The sequence below is a fragment of the Heterobasidion irregulare genome (assembly GCF_000320585.1).
Source record: "Heterobasidion irregulare TC 32-1 unplaced genomic scaffold scaffold_02, whole genome shotgun sequence".
NCBI lineage: Eukaryota > Fungi > Basidiomycota > Agaricomycetes > Russulales > Bondarzewiaceae > Heterobasidion > Heterobasidion irregulare.
Genome location: NW_009258198.1, coordinates 2377778 through 2392070, shown reverse-complemented (window position 1 = coordinate 2392070; position 14293 = coordinate 2377778). Strand labels below are relative to the sequence as shown.

The 14293-nt window shown below is 51.1% G+C and overlaps 8 protein-coding genes across 8 annotated transcripts; 3 read left to right on the top strand and 5 right to left on the bottom strand.

Annotated features, from left to right (window-relative positions):
* The first annotated feature begins 2054 nt into the window (after window positions 1-2054).
* On the top strand, window positions 2055-2738 carry HETIRDRAFT_145810 (uncharacterized protein). The gene is made up of 2 exons (XM_009544449.1): window positions 2055-2399; window positions 2461-2738. Exons 1-2 carry the CDS (start codon window positions 2193-2195, stop codon window positions 2617-2619), a joined length of 366 nt encoding a protein of 121 aa, XP_009542744.1. The 5' UTR covers window positions 2055-2192; the 3' UTR covers window positions 2620-2738.
* Window positions 2739-2774: 36 nt separating this feature from the next.
* HETIRDRAFT_414919 (uncharacterized protein) lies at window positions 2775-3905 on the bottom strand (the record flags this gene model as incomplete). Its single annotated transcript, XM_009544448.1, has 7 exons — window positions 2775-2905; window positions 2955-3038; window positions 3093-3266; window positions 3316-3438; window positions 3488-3689; window positions 3744-3767; window positions 3831-3905. The coding sequence occupies 7 exons, from the start codon at window positions 3903-3905 to the stop codon at window positions 2775-2777; spliced, it is 813 nt and encodes a 270-aa protein (XP_009542743.1).
* Window positions 3906-4301: 396 nt separating this feature from the next.
* Window positions 4302-6068, top strand: HETIRDRAFT_43837 (uncharacterized protein; the record flags this gene model as incomplete). Its single annotated transcript, XM_009543497.1, has 6 exons — window positions 4302-4419; window positions 4487-4524; window positions 4579-4953; window positions 5025-5127; window positions 5187-5607; window positions 5675-6068. The coding sequence occupies 6 exons, from the start codon at window positions 4302-4304 to the stop codon at window positions 6066-6068; spliced, it is 1449 nt and encodes a 482-aa protein (XP_009541792.1).
* Window positions 6069-7034: 966 nt separating this feature from the next.
* HETIRDRAFT_424995 (uncharacterized protein) lies at window positions 7035-8953 on the top strand (the record flags this gene model as incomplete). The annotated part of the gene is made up of 13 exons (XM_009544447.1): window positions 7035-7164; window positions 7220-7263; window positions 7323-7468; window positions 7513-7583; window positions 7634-7734; window positions 7787-7911; window positions 7961-8004; window positions 8062-8138; window positions 8207-8325; window positions 8379-8425; window positions 8539-8616; window positions 8677-8772; window positions 8859-8953. The coding sequence occupies 13 exons, from the start codon at window positions 7035-7037 to the stop codon at window positions 8951-8953; spliced, it is 1173 nt and encodes a 390-aa protein (XP_009542742.1).
* Window positions 8954-9471: 518 nt separating this feature from the next.
* Window positions 9472-11309, bottom strand: HETIRDRAFT_380119 (uncharacterized protein). The gene is made up of 12 exons (XM_009544446.1): window positions 11265-11309; window positions 11138-11212; window positions 11045-11089; window positions 10938-10991; window positions 10821-10883; window positions 10677-10769; window positions 10360-10621; window positions 10265-10308; window positions 10107-10205; window positions 9754-10054; window positions 9667-9687; window positions 9472-9605 (listed from the first exon to the last, which is right to left on the bottom strand). Exons 1-12 carry the CDS (start codon window positions 11268-11270, stop codon window positions 9592-9594), a joined length of 1077 nt encoding a protein of 358 aa, XP_009542741.1. The 5' UTR covers window positions 11271-11309; the 3' UTR covers window positions 9472-9591.
* A 784-nt stretch (window positions 11310-12093) lies between these two features.
* On the bottom strand, window positions 12094-12997 carry HETIRDRAFT_380117 (uncharacterized protein). The gene is made up of 3 exons (XM_009544445.1): window positions 12633-12997; window positions 12461-12572; window positions 12094-12398 (listed from the first exon to the last, which is right to left on the bottom strand). Exons 1-3 carry the CDS (start codon window positions 12925-12927, stop codon window positions 12188-12190), a joined length of 618 nt encoding a protein of 205 aa, XP_009542740.1. The 5' UTR covers window positions 12928-12997; the 3' UTR covers window positions 12094-12187.
* Window positions 12998-13289: 292 nt separating this feature from the next.
* On the bottom strand, window positions 13290-13581 carry HETIRDRAFT_167848 (uncharacterized protein; the record flags this gene model as incomplete). The annotated part of the gene is made up of 2 exons (XM_009544444.1): window positions 13290-13429; window positions 13482-13581. 2 exons carry the CDS (start codon window positions 13579-13581, stop codon window positions 13290-13292), a joined length of 240 nt encoding a protein of 79 aa, XP_009542739.1.
* A 56-nt stretch (window positions 13582-13637) lies between these two features.
* On the bottom strand, window positions 13638-14172 carry HETIRDRAFT_311461 (uncharacterized protein; the record flags this gene model as incomplete). The annotated part of the gene is made up of 2 exons (XM_009544443.1): window positions 13638-14048; window positions 14101-14172. 2 exons carry the CDS (start codon window positions 14170-14172, stop codon window positions 13638-13640), a joined length of 483 nt encoding a protein of 160 aa, XP_009542738.1.
* Between the last annotated feature and the right edge of the window lie 121 nt (window positions 14173-14293).

Below are 14293 nucleotides of genomic sequence, written 5' to 3'. Positions count from 1 at the left end.
ATTCTCCGTCTAACATCGATACTCATCACGGTCCTCCGAGCCCAAACAAGGCACAGGATGTCAAAGGCAAGAGGACAACCACTTCGAAACGTAGAGAGCTCGGCTCCCTTTCTCCCACGTCTGCAGACGTCCTTTCCAATATTTTGGCAACGGGTTTCGAACCGAGACCTGAATCTGATAGATACCCCCCTTCTCCGGCACCGCCCATCTTCACCGATAATATTGTCACACCGTCCACTCCCCAACGACGTCCATCTTCTGATTCTGCGAATCGAGAATCTCGCTTCATGATAAGTGATGTGCAACGACCACCTTCTGGGACACCATTCCGCAGTCCGAGTAAAAGACTTCCTTCGTATCCGGTCAAGTCATCAGGTACATTGAATGACCCTGATCGGTCCCCTCGGAGAATACCTATAGCTCAAGCAATAGCTGAGGGATCACTGACAATGGACAAACTCCCTCGTCATCCTTCTTTCAGCGGCCTTGGTGCAGTTTCTCAATCTGGCATAGGATTGTTTGGCCGCCCTGTGTTTACACGTCCCGATCCAAACGATCCACTTCGTAGCCCTAGGCGTGTCCCCGTTTCTGATAAAGCAGCTGCTCCTTTCCCAATACGTTCGGGCTCTACTTCTCCCAATAGGACGTCACGTGCGGGCTCAGCCGAACCTCAGCCATTGAGGAAGGGTCTGACGACGTTCAAATCGTCATCGAAAGCTTCGTCTGACTCAGAGCTGCCGAGCACCGCAAAACCGAGGAGTGCACTTCCATTCCCTATCCGAGGGGCTACACAGAGGCCGGGCTTAAAGTTCATTGGCGCAATACCGGAAGAAGCGGAGGGCCAGATACCACTACCCCATGTTCCAGCTGCGAACGCAAGGCCAGCAACAGGCGAGGCTGCTAGTCCATCCAAGTCAAGTCTGCGGCAGCCGTCTAACAATAGTCGAATACCCCGTATCGGTGCCAAACCCTATGCAAGACCGATGGAGAGCAAGCTGGTGCTCGCCGCTCGGAAAGCATCCGCTAACGCAGCTCCTGTGAGTAGTCTTACCATTCTGTGGATAGGAGAAGCTGACGGTCAGAAGTCGAAGCCGCTTCGTATCGTGCGGACTGTGACTAGTAGCAGCAGTGGCAATAGCTTCGAAGGTCCTCGACCCGGAGAGGGACAATCGCTGAAGATGTCGACTTTTTCACAGCCTCAAATGCGAGGAACGAGCATTGCGACAGCACCATCTATCTTGAAGCGAAAGCGTTCACCAGATCCACAGATTTCCTCGCCGCCTGTTGTTCGTCCGGGTATGATTCGCCAAGTTATTCCTGGCGTGAATGGCCCCAAGTATGCATCATCTTCGAAGGTAACCTCGGTCCCAACTCCCACAGCCTTTGCTATACCTCAACCACCACCACCACAACCGCGACCACAGCCGGAGCCAAATCCAAGTAAAAAAACACGAGCGACACACATGAGGAAAGTAGAAGGTCTACCTCGAAAGACAGCGACCACGACCAACCAAGAACTGAAGCCTGTTGATGCAATCAGGCCCCCACCGAAGCAATTGAGGTTTGCTGAGCCGGCGTCGGATCCTCCATCTGATATTACTGGTTTGCCTCCGGTTGTCGAAGATACCTCTGCAATTTCTAGACCTTTGGATGAGGCTACCGGGCGATCTGAGTCTAATTCCAGAACTTCAGAGCCAGAGCAATCGCCAGACCCTCTTGCACTGCCCATCGATGCTTCAGAAGAAGAATCCAGCACTCGTCGTTTGACTCGATCTAGGAAGGCGATGCCTGCATCAGATGTATTTGGCGCTGTTCGTTCGCTTCATCCGCGTCGAAGACCACGGCAAGCTCAGTTTGACGCAGGTAGATTCCCCGCAATCAGCGCGACGGCACTGAAGAATCTCACTACTTCCAATACGGCGAAGAACCAGCAGTCCATAGCGCGCCTGGAGAAAGAAATCGTGAGGAAGGATGGGAACAGGCCGGAAAGCCCTTCCACCAAAATCCGAACACACATCGAACGACAGAAGGAGGAGAAAGCCAGGGAGAGACAGGAGCGCGCGAAGCGGAGGGCGAGGCGGAGCGGTGATGGACAGAGCGATGGAGAGGGTCTTGAAGACCTAGGGGATCTCAGTTTCAGCTTAGAAGACTCACTTGTCCTTGGACCCGACAGAAAACCCCTCAAACATCGAATGGGTGCGGGCGATGAAGTGGATTACGTGACACCGGATAAAGGTAGGAATGGTAAAGGAGCGGAAGGTCATGAAGCGAAGAGAGTGAAATGGGACCGAGGCCTGTTTGACACCGTCTATCTGGACGATATCAAACCGGGAACCCAGGGGACTTCGCTCAAGGCGGCAGTAGTCACTCAGAAGGGGGCACTGTCTGCAACTGCGAAGGTGCGTTGTTTCCTATGTTCTCTGCCTCATCAAGGGATTGAAACCCTCTGGCCGTGCCTAGTCCCTCCAGTTGGATAGCTACGGAAACTTGCTTGCCGATTCACCGCTCAAGGATCTCGTCCCCGAGAACATCACTGTCAAGAAATTTGTTTATGATGACGATGTAGAGGCTCATGAGATACCGAAACCAAAGACCAGGAGCAAGAAATCCAAGAGTTAGTTGTTCCATATTTCCATTTCGATAATTATATTGGCATCACTCTATTTTCTATTTTCGCAATTTCTTCGATATTGTACGCTTTCGATGATCTTGTAATACATTAACAGTGCTACAACCTCTTTTCATATACGATATGCATCGGCACCCCTCGAGCCTTATTTTCCACCACGATAAGCTAGCGTAGGGCTAGCTTGGTTTGTTGGTAGCACGAAGAGCTCGGCGATGTTCACATGTGGTGGTCGTGCTGCTGCCCAGACAATTTCCTCTGCGATGTCTTCAGCGGACACTATGCGATGATGTAAGAGGTGTTCTGATAAAAGAGAACAGAGACTCACGGGGCTGGAGCCCTTGGTAGACTTTGTCTGCAGCCGACTTGTCTCCACGGAAGCGGACAACGGAGAACTCAGTTTCCACCATTCCTAGATCGCTCGTTTGAAACCCGGATACGGTTCAAGAAATCAGAAGAGCCTTACCCGGTTGAATCTCGGTTACCCGAATGGGGGTGTCGACGACTTCACGCAGCAGAGCACCAGAGAATGCATTGACAGCGTGCTTCGTGGCGCAATAGATGGCACCACCAGCATATGGCTCTCGTCCTGCTATGGAGCCAAGATTGATGACGTGGCCTGAATTCCGGGCCTTGAAGCCTTACAAGAAACGTGAGGTCACTCCACATGCGATGCCCAAAGAGCGAACCTTTGATCAAGAGCTGCGTGATCGAGATGAGTCCGAGAACGTTGGTCGCAAACATGCTCTCCGCATCAGAATCCAGGATACTCCCAACGCGATCAACACCATGAACAAACCCAGCATTGTTCACTTCACGAAGGTGAGCGATAGCTCTGCAAACAGAGCAGTATTTACATACCAAGAATGTCGACGTTGTGCAGATCTCGGGGTACTTTCTCCCACAGACCAGCAACCTGAGTCTTGTCAGACACGTCCAGCTGCACAGTCACGATTTTCCCGCCTTGCTGAAGACCAGACTCCTTGTGCGCGGCTGCAGCTGCGGCCGCGACATTCTTCAGTGCATCAACACGGCGGGCGAGTAGAATTAGGTTGGATCCGCCCTATACAGACCACCCTTAGCGTGATCCATGTCGTACAAAGGAAGTGAGACTCACCCTTGCAAAGAGAATCGCAGTCGCCTGTGAAAATCGCCAATCTCTCAGATCTCTCACCTCTCACACCATGTAGTAGAGAGAACTTACGGCACCTATTCCAGCGCTAGCACCCGTGATCAGGACAGTCTTCCCGACCAAGCGCGACGAGTTGAAGACAGACATGGAGCGAGATGAGTGATGCCGACGGGGGATAGGTGATGGGAGTTCTGATAGAGGCGAACGTAGAGAAGTAGAGCACGAGCGGATGGGTCTCCGTTTATCTGATCGGTGCAGTGTCTCGGCCGATATGCTTTGCCACTGGCGGGATTGGGCGGATACCCGCAACAACCTGAGAAGGCACTGGGACATCATACATCACACGCTCGTAATCCACCCGCCCGAAGGCGTGTTTTGCAGAACATGGGCAGCATGGTGCAGGTCGGGTAGGTCGGGCGGTTGCGGATGGTACACTCCGCGACGTTCTACTCATGCACATTGCACTCCAACCTACTGGCGCTCCTCCTTCGACGTTTGAACGATTCTAGCCTAGGGCCTAGGCAGCAGCATCGCGAAGTGATCATGGATAATCTCAACTCAGATATCTTTGCTCGGCGCTGGGACGCTCTTCTGGCATGGCTTCAGGATCATGGAATGCATGTGGGCAATGCATTGCTTGTACGGCCCAAGAAAAGACCTGGTTGAGCCCTACCTGTTCTGTTTTTCAAGACCTCCATGGCCCTGACCTCCAAAACCCTCACGTCTAGGTTCAGGAAATGGTCTTTTCACGGTCGGCAATGTTCCTGTGCGTCCAGGACTTTTTCGGCGCCTGTGTGACTGCGTTTATCCTTCTCCGTAGCACTCCACTCCCCTTTTCACCCTTCCTGCGACGGCGAAGATAAACATAAAGACACTCTCGTCACATTATCCTGTCAAGACACATCATGACCTCCCACTATCTGCGACGCAGCTTATCTCACTCCACCTTTTTCTCCACCGCCCCTCGCCTGGCAGCGAATCCTCTGACCCTCTTTTCGGACCCTACATCTCAATTTTGCCCAAAGAATTCGATAGCCATCCCTTGACCTGGGTCGTTCGTCAAAATCTTGGGAGGTGCTTCCTCAGTTCATCAGAGAGAACCCTTCTAGGTTTCTTGCCTCCCAGTGTAGTTTCAAGTTTGAAGAATCTTGAAATGAAATTTTACCACGATCAGAGGAGGGTCTTTCAGTACATTGTGAGTTTGGCAGAGTTTGCTGTACATACGCTTCAAACCTACACTTGTCGCTCACACTCGTCTTCTTTGAGCAAGAGTTCCAAGAAATTAAGCAACGATCTAGTATACCTCTTCAAAATAACGATGCAGCCGAAGCCTCCGTGGCGAGACAGTACCTCTGGGCATGGCTCAACGGTTGCGCACCCTCACTTGTCCAACTCAGAACTCTACTTGACGAGTAATCGAACTGACAGTGAATACTCGATGCCTTTACGACCGCATCGTCACGTCCAAACACGATCCCGACAACATCAGCCTCTGTCCTGTCTTCGACTTCGCCAATCATACATGGAGGTCGTCGACAATGCAGCCTCTTCCTTCAGATGCAGAGATCTGGAATAGTATCGCGCAGGGCAATGGTTCCGATCTCACCTGTGTGACGTGCGCCGTAGACGTCGCGGGAGACCAAGAGCTATTCTTAACGTACGGCGCACATCCTAACCGGACGCTTTTCGTAGAATATGGGTTCGTCAATGAGGTTGAAGATGCCGATCTTGTCTCCGGGAATTATGCAGGGGAAGTGAATCTGGACGATATTGTGGAAGATCTGTTTTCAAGACGCGGAGCTGTAGGTGTGTGGATGAAAGATGTGTTGGAACAACGAGGATACTGGGGGTAGGTGCAGCCCCATTTCAATATAGAACGACCGACATCTAATGCGGTTCACCTGGGTACCGTGCAGTGATTGGACGATGCATTCTGCTCCTCAACCGGCACACCCTTCGTACCGACTCACCACGGCACTTCGTCTCTATGACACGATCTCTGAGGACACGGTCGAGGTGCCATCCGATCCTGACATAGCTCTCAAACCTTGGTATGATACAGTCTTAGGTCGAAGAGAGACCGTGTCGATCGAGAACGAGGAGGCGTGGAGATGCACGTTACTTTCGATCTGCAATACTGTGGAGAAGAGGGCAGAGGCATCGATGAAGAGCATCACAGACACACCTAGCCCAAGAGACCCGACGGAGTGGTATGAATGGATGTTAGAGAACGTTCGGGTGCTGTGGTGGGAAGAGAAGTCGGTTGCGATCGCGGTGGCAGTCAGTGTACGGGATGGGATAGAATTTTAGAGGTAGATCGAATTTACATAAAGGTTCGAGACAAGAAGTGTAAGGTATCTTCAATCTTCCACCAACGATTCAAGAGGACGGCAGTGATGCGAGTCTGGTGGAAACTGACCTTAAGACCTTAGCCAAATAGACGACGGTGTTAGGTCCGAGGTGAGTGCCCTGGTATTGAGCTTGATCGACGGCACGGGCTGGAATGGCGGTGATCGCGGAAGCAGTGATCACCAGAGGGCTTTCTATACGATATCCTGTGATATTTTGAAGTTCCATGCCTGCCCACGCCCTGTGAACAGAGAATAGTGTAGGTTAGAGATCATAACGATAGGGACAGAGACAGTTCCAGCCAGTTCCAGCCAGTGTTGGTGGCGTCGATGGCCGTGAAGCAAAAATAAATCAAAGTAAAAGACGTCAGAAGCAGAGAAGGGAAAACACAACGATCATACATGTTGTATTCGCGAGTTGACAGATGAAATTGTAGAAAAGCCCGATAAAATACTGATAAAATGTTCTTATCTGTTATTTACGACAATGGAAGGATGGGAAAAAAAGCGTTCCCCAGTCGGCCAAATTCACGTCGAACGAAGGGCTGAGGCGGGTGGCATGACACATAGTGGGGGACCTCGGCGACGCATAGGATGACAATGCACATGGGAAGGGCCAAACGAGATGCATTGAGGCTCGAAGAGGCAGAGACAGAGACAGGAATATCTTGTCAGTGCAGTGCGAACCTGTGCGAATACACAGGAAATGGAGGACAGCAGTATTAGGACAGCTAGCGGTAGAGCCGAATAGAGCGCTTAGAGACGCGCGCCAAAGAAGCTGACCAATTGTGTCTTGTGGACCGCCGCCGTCCTTTTCCTCCGGGTCCGTTTCACCTCAGAGACTTCATCTCTCTTCCTCTCCTTTGCCCCTCGCGGCAACGCGCCCTCCTCACCCTCCTCTCTGCCCACGTTCCAAACGACTCAAGCAATGGCCGTTGACCCGTTCCTGGGCACTAAGGCCCAAAAATCGTTCATTGCTACCAGTCCGTACACCTGCTTCAGTCTTACATGTGCTGTTGGTCTGATTCTCATCTTTCTGCCGCCCGCAGTCGTTGTTCGTGAGCACGCCGTTTGATTCCTGTTTCTGACACCCGATCTTGAACCCGCACACAGAGGCGATTGTTGTGCTAGTCATGATCTCGATCACGTTCCGTTTGGTGCGTTGGAAACTTCATCACGATCCCCGAGACGCGCTCATACCTTCTTGTTCCACCAGGTCGCTGAGCATGTGGATTTCTCATCGACGTCTTACTACAAGGTGCTAGTCCCCGGACTTTTAGTGAGATCATCCGGGGCTTACGCTCTTCCAGACCCTACCATGCTATATGGCCCTGTTCCTGCTGGCCGAGTTCGTATCCGCATGTCTAGTTTCGCATACACGCTTCATTGACCCTATCTCGAACCAGGCTTTTTGAGCTAGCCATGGCATTCGATGCGCTCCGACTGCGGAACGTCATTCAACTCGTTGGCATATTGGGTACGTTTCATGCGAGTGCATCCCTCAGTCTCTCATCATGCACCATGCAGTTTTCCATGCCGCTCTCATCGTGTTCGCGGCCCTCCAAGTTCACGAGACACGTACAGCATTGGTTAGACTCCAAGACTGTGATGGATCGGTCGATTTCGTCGTAAGTCCACAATTGGTAGGCACATCGTATAGCGCGTCTCATGTGTCTCCAGAAATGTGGGGGTCCCCATACTCTCTTCAGGAAAGTGGAACCGTTCCTGGTGGTCGTGCCCTGCATCATCGCCTTGGCGTGGCTGGTACTATTATGGTTCGTCAAGGCGCTGTACGCCGAATTTGGGTATGCACGTTTTTCCCTTGAAGTAGCTGCATTTCTTACCCTGTTTCAGATGGGCCATCTTTCGTGTCGTCGGAGCCAACCCAGCAACGAAGAGTAAGCACACTGACATTGTTGACTTCTTTAATGCAACCAAGCGAACATGACTTGCAGCGATGTACCAGTTCTATCAGATCATGATCTGTCTGTTGAAGTTTGACTTCTTCTGCTTCACGGGCGTCACGATCCAGGTTTGTACTGCCCGTTCTCCCTTTCGGAGCTTCACCGTTGATCTGATGACTTCCTGTGCTTGGCATAGCTTCTCATCATAGTCCTCAGCAGCAGCTCTGCGGAGTTTGGTCTTACAGTTACTGCTATACCTGTTGTTCTCGTTCTCCTATTTGGCTGTGGCGTTGCTGTCCAGAGAGAGATCAGATGGTACGTGTACATATCATCTCTGCAGTGTCGCATGGGGTGACATGGCTGTACAGGATGATGATTTCGTCATTGGTATTGATGCTGGCTGCGGAGACGTATTGTAAGCATCTCCCTTATTTAAAGCACGGATTGTCGGGCTTATGATCGGGTCTCGCATAGTTGGTAACAATTTTTCATTCGAGGCGCCGATGCGGTATTGACGATGCATGCTAGTGTACAAGCTAGTCCGATTCTTCGAGCCTTCTTCAGAAGCGCAGTATGAGACGACACGCGCAACACTCACTACCTTCAGTGCGTTCGCTTTTATCCCAGACGAGAATGTACAATCCGCTCAACTTGATCCTTCCGTAGCTATCGTCGCGTTCCTGCTCCTCCTTGCCACATTCGGCATAGGCCTTCGGTGTCTGAACGATTTTGGAAAGGGTCTTGTAAGCTCGAAGACTTATGGTCAGTCGTATCCGATATGTTTGTGGTCCTCCTTGCAGAAGTCTTGCTGTGTTTCTGACCGCTTTAATTGTTGGTTACCACTGCAGATGCACCCCTCTTCAGGCGCAAGCGCGGCTCAAATGCCAACTCAGAGCCGAAAGAGGACGGCGGCGAGCTTGAGCCGCGCCTATCTATCGAATGATGTGACTAGACTGTTTTGTGTTTCAGTTGCTGTGCATTCTCTGTTGTGGGCAGTGTCGACGTTTTCAGTGTAGTACATGCTTCTCAGTATTCGTGGTTTAGGGTGACGTTAATGACCGTATTATTTATTTGCTGGTAGGATTGGACATTTGTTTACTGACCAGTCATAGTTTTGTATATGGTACTCGTCCGCCCGGCCTTCGCTACAGCCTTTTGTTTCAACGCGCAGGTGCGCATAGGCTTCATCATTCGCTAGTTCTTCGTTCCCGTGCAGCTACAATCAAACCTGTTATGCGATAGCCATACATCCGTGTATGTACACCAGCACGTGTCTTAACCAATAGGATTTTTCAATCTTACCACAAGACTTGCGAATTGTAGCTGTTCATGCATCCGAGTTTTTAATATATTAGAGACCCGCGTATCAAGCAAAGCCCCGGACGATATGCGCAGGCTATGATATGAGCGGGGTTGGAGGGCGAGCCGACGGTGATCCCAATCAGAATGATTCGGGGATATGCAAAGGCGATAGACGAATTGATTTCCACAACGATGCGACAAAATCGGTACACTCTACGGTTGTTAAGTATTAAGTACAAGATGAGGAGAGGGGAATGATCACAATGACTACCGATACAATCAGCGTTGGCCATCTATAGAGATCCGAATGAGCTACAATCTCGACTAAGATACACGGCCCAATTGAACACTCACAAGCTTTGGTCTCGTATTTGCCTTCATATCATCCAGAGAGTGAAGATCAGAGATGGGCGCAAAGAAGGAACCGGAGGGACAGCTTACCGATCCCAACGATCACATTGCCAGGGTCCTGCGGCTTTCCCTCGAAGAAGTTCTGCAAAATCGTCTTCGTGCCCTGGGCATACCTGGCCTGCGCGTCGAGAGTGGTGCCAGAATAATGGGGCGTCATGCCGTTGCCCCCGCCAAAGGGGTTCTTTACGGTACGCCATGGGTGGTCCTTGGGCGCAGGCTGTACATTCCACACATCTCCGGCATAGCCGTTGAGCTGGCCGCTCCTGATCGCCTCGGCTACGTCGTCAGCGTTGCAGATGGCTCCACGGGCGGTGTTAACGAGCCATGCGCCCTGAGATTTTTTAGGGGTACAGCGCGGGAGAGGATGATGGGGTGTGACACACCTTCTTGAAGTGTTGAAGAAGCTCCTTGTTGATAAGTCCAAGCGTCCCCTCATGGAGGGGGGCGTTGATGGTGACAATGTCGCATTGTGACACAAATTCCTAGCGACGAGGGTGATTATCGTCAATAGTCGATCATGAAATTGCATTACAAGACGCACCTTCATGTCCTGGACCCTGCGAGCGTTTACTGCCTTTTCCGCTTCTAGTATATCATAAGAGCGAATGCCAATTGGTTTGGAAAACATGGGCGTACCAGCAGGAAGAGGATTGTAGTCGAAGTAGATCAGTTCCTTGCAGTTGAAAGGGACCAGACGTTGGAGGACGCGGTAGCCGATACGGCCAGCACCAAGGGTACCCACAACTTTGCCCTCGAGGTCATACGCGTTACGAGCGATGTCCGACACTTGCCAGTCGCCGCGCTCGATCATTTCATGTGCAGGGACAAAGTTGCGGACAAGGAGAAGAATGGACATCAGGACCTGCTCGGCAACGGACACTACATTGGAGCCAGAAACCTGACAGACAAATTCTTCAATATTGGCCTGCAGACATGCTGCGAGTGTGACCTACCTCCAGGACTTGGATCTTGCGCTCGACAGCGGCATTCAGGTCTATGTGGTCGGAGCCTACACCGGCTGTGACACAGATCTTCAAGTTCTTGGCCTTTGCGATTTATGTGAGAATATGCTCAGTGACACTAAAGTATTGATTTACCTTTTCCATGAGCTCCCGAGTCAAATATCCGGGGTGGAAGGGAGTCGTAATCAACACGTCGGCCTAGGACAGCAGTGAGCTGAGGTGCGGGACGCTAAATGGAGCGAACAGACATACATCAACAATGTGTCTCTGGAAGTCGCTGTCAGGGCCTTCTTTCGAGCTGCTGACCTGTAGAGCGAAACGTCAAGAAAATGATGGCCGAGCGGAATAAAAGAGCTCACAATGTATTCGTGACCCAAACTTTCGAGGTATTCACGGATCCCAAGCTTGCTTCTGTGTCAGACATCACTCGTCCGTAACGGATTCATATTTACCTGGTTCTCGACAGTACCAAGGAGGCGCGGCTCCTCTTCAGCAGCCTTGTAACCGTTGTACAAGATAGCGAGGACCTAAGGGCAACGTCAGAAAAGCACAGCGACATGATATTGGAGGGTAAATAACCTTCATGATATTACTGTGAAATTGGAAGAGGGGTGTTTAAGTTCGAGGCGAGTTTGGGAGGGAACTGGGGATGATGGATCCAAGAGCAAAGTAGCAGCTCTTTTATACGAAGATACGGAGGGAATTGTCGGGGCAGTCGTGGCGGCTCGGAGGACGTGAGACAGTCCATCCGAGTGTGAATGCCTCCATGCTCCGAGGCGTAGATGTTTTCGGTGTGCTCACCACCCGATGTTGGACACAGGACCCGGGTCGGCGCAGAAGACGCGCCCATTCGCGCCCGAAACGCAGTTCACGTGCGGCTCTATGGTGATCACACGCTTGACTCCGTTTTCTCCCGGCCCCTCGACCGTCAGAGATTCCGGCAACGGCAAGTCCGTCTTTACCCGTACAAAGACGGCGGGGGGTACATGACCAAATGACATCCAATGTCTGTAGCGAGAGGTCCACTCGTATAGGTCACGTCAGAATTTGATGGCAAATGATTTTCGGCAAAAGCAAGGCTCAAACCCTCACTTCAGGAAAAACTCGGAAATCGCCAACTACGTTGGCAGAACCTTGCTTATCGGAGTGCATGCATTTCTAGCATGCATTTTAATATGTGATATCTGAGAACATATCAACCAAAGAAAAATAGTTGAGCAAAGAGATTGTAAAGGCTCTGAATTTATCACTTTCTGAAAATATACACCGGAACATCCGCTCCAGGCCCTCACCGAAACTTATACACAGAACGACTGTCTTCTGTGTAAAGGTCAGTCGCGGAGACTACACCAAAAGGTCCTTGAGGTGAACATGTTTCCCTAGAGGGACATTGCGGCGGACAGTCCAAAAAAAACACTCAGTACCATTGATATTGTATTCCGACATGAGTAGACACAAAAACGGACAGCTAGTCTAAAAATATGGTACACTACGGTACACCGTCACAAGACTATGATGATGATGGTAATGATAACGATAATGATAATAATAATAACAACAACAACCGTTCGACAGTCAAAGTACTCGTCTACGCCAATGGCCAACCAACAGATGATGGAGCGCCAAAGAATGAGAACGAGTCGCAGAATAACAAGGAACGTGGATATGGGGAGCAGTCGTAGACACAAACAATGCAAGACATCTCGCCAAGGTCTTGACATTAAGGTTGTCAGTGATAAGCACGAGAGGATGAGACCAAGGGAAAAGAGACGAACCTAGTTGTTATCATCATCGAAAGAGAGGTTGGCACTGGGGAACTGAGTCTCGATGACGTCCCAGAGCCAATGCATTGGCGTCCCAAACGTGATGTCGGAGGATCAGTTTGTCCTGAGCCACCGGTGAGGAGGGCAATAAACTTGCTGAAGGCATCGATGATGATGGACTCACTGTCCCCGCCCCTGGAAAACGGACCGGAGTCGTTGTCATAGGGGTAGACCACTGCTTCCACCGAATCGCGGCTGCCTAGGGTGAAGTAGCGGCGAACATGAGACTCAAATCCATTCAAACAACCAATTGTGGTGAGCGTGGTGTGGCCACGTTTTATAACATATTGCATAAGGTTGCCATTGTGGTCTTTGTTATTTGGCGTACGTATATCTTCGGCGGAGAGAATACCTCGGAGCTTGAGGAGACATTCGACTGGATAATCGAAATCAGACGGCGCATCGATGCGAGGGTACATCAAGCTAATAAACTTGGCAGGGTCGATCTCAGGGCCTGGAATATGAACAGCTTGTTTAGACGCCTTCAGCTAGACGGATTAGCACACGTCTAAGTCGAGCACGTTGCCCCTGAAGTTCTGCAAGTCTTGTCGAGCTTGACGACACAAACATCCACCGTGTAACTGTGAGGGGCAGTATGGACACTGACGGGAGGTGCCCAGACGACGTGTCCAATAACCCGATCCTTTGGCCTCGTCCACTGCTTCTTCACCTTCACAAAGAAATTCTTGAGCTCCTCAATTGCCGCTCGTGTCTTGATCAGCTCGCGTTGAGTCTCCTCCAGCTCCCTTGTCGCCTGCCCAGCGGTAGGGCCATCGCTCTTCTACCTCACCGTTAACGCCGTAACCCGCTTCTCCAAGACGTCAACTGTGCTGTTCATGATGCCGATATGGCCCTGGATAGATACGAGGAAGTTGTGGGGAGCTTTGCTGCCCATGAGGACGACCTCCTTCTTAGGCCCGGCTTTGTAGGTGTAGTCAGAATTGCGCTCATCTTCTCGGGGAAAAGAACGTACCGACGCACGAGTATGTATTATTGCCTTCGTTTTCAGGGAACAGGACGTGACGGGCCGTGACGGCGTACAGATCTTGATCCACTTTGAAGTAGAAACCCATTGTTTCCTGGTTATAGAGGGTCTTTAAGCCAGCAATAGGCAGGCTAAATGTAGTAGTCACGGGATCGATAACGGCCTTCGGGGATCGAGATCCGAGACGGATGTGAACAGTTCGGGACCACTGGAGCTCTTAGCCACCGACTCACGGTACGCAACATCGACGTCGGAAATGCCGTGCTCCTTGAGGAGATCGAGGATGTCGTTAGAAGATTTGAATGCGACCTCGCCGGTGAGAGTATCGGGCAAGACTCTCTCCCGGATCGTGATGGGAGTGGTAACCACTGTTCCGTACGGGGAGAGCTTGATGTCGGAGTCCTCGATGTCGGAGACATTCCCGTCGCCCCCGTCATCTTCATCGTCGTCATTTTTCTCGTCGTCCTCATTCTTGTTGTCCTCCTTAGCCCAGCTGAAACGAACAAGATCGACAGACGAATGCTGGATGTTTCGCTGGTTGAGAAGTTTAATAACCTTGGCACAAATGTCAGTCCGCATATTGTTGCGCTTCGAGAAGGTCACGAACCTCAGAACGAATAGTAGGCCACAGGTCGCCCTCGCTAAGTATGTGGTGCTCGTAGATTGGCCGAAGCTGCATGTGACGAAGTTCTTGCTATGGCCCCGAGGGCGCTGTGAAGACATCCTTGGACATCCAGAAGATCAACTTGGGACCCGGCGTCTGGGACCCCGGAGACTGAAATAGTAAAGGTAGGCCTCAA

What these genes read in the sequence shown, in the direction of transcription:
- HETIRDRAFT_145810 (XM_009544449.1), top strand. Translation starts at nt 2,193, where the DNA reads ATGGGTGCGGGCGATGAAGTGGATTACGTGACACCGGATAAAGGTAGG. An exon ending in CACTGTCTGCAACTGCGAAG is followed by an intron (nt 2,400 to 2,460) that starts GTGCGTTGTTTC and finishes GGCCGTGCCTAG; the next exon opens with TCCCTCCAGTTGGATAGCTA.
- HETIRDRAFT_380119 (XM_009544446.1), bottom strand. An exon ending in GCAAGATCCAAGTCCTGGAG is followed by an intron (nt 10,622 to 10,676) that starts GTAGGTCACACT and finishes TTTGTCTGTCAG; the next exon opens with GTTTCTGGCTCCAATGTAGT. An exon ending in CTACAATCCTCTTCCTGCTG is followed by an intron (nt 10,309 to 10,359) that starts GTACGCCCATGT and finishes ATGATATACTAG; the next exon opens with AAGCGGAAAAGGCAGTAAAC.
- HETIRDRAFT_380117 (XM_009544445.1), bottom strand. Translation starts at nt 12,927, where the DNA reads ATGTACCCTCGCATCGATGCGCCGTCTGATTTCGATTATCCAGTCGAA. An exon ending in GTTTTCCAGGGGCGGGGACA is followed by an intron (nt 12,573 to 12,632) that starts GTGAGTCCATCA and finishes CCGGTGGCTCAG; the next exon opens with GACAAACTGATCCTCCGACA. An exon ending in TCGATGATGATAACAACTAG is followed by an intron (nt 12,399 to 12,460) that starts GTTCGTCTCTTT and finishes CTTAATGTCAAG; the next exon opens with ACCTTGGCGAGATGTCTTGC.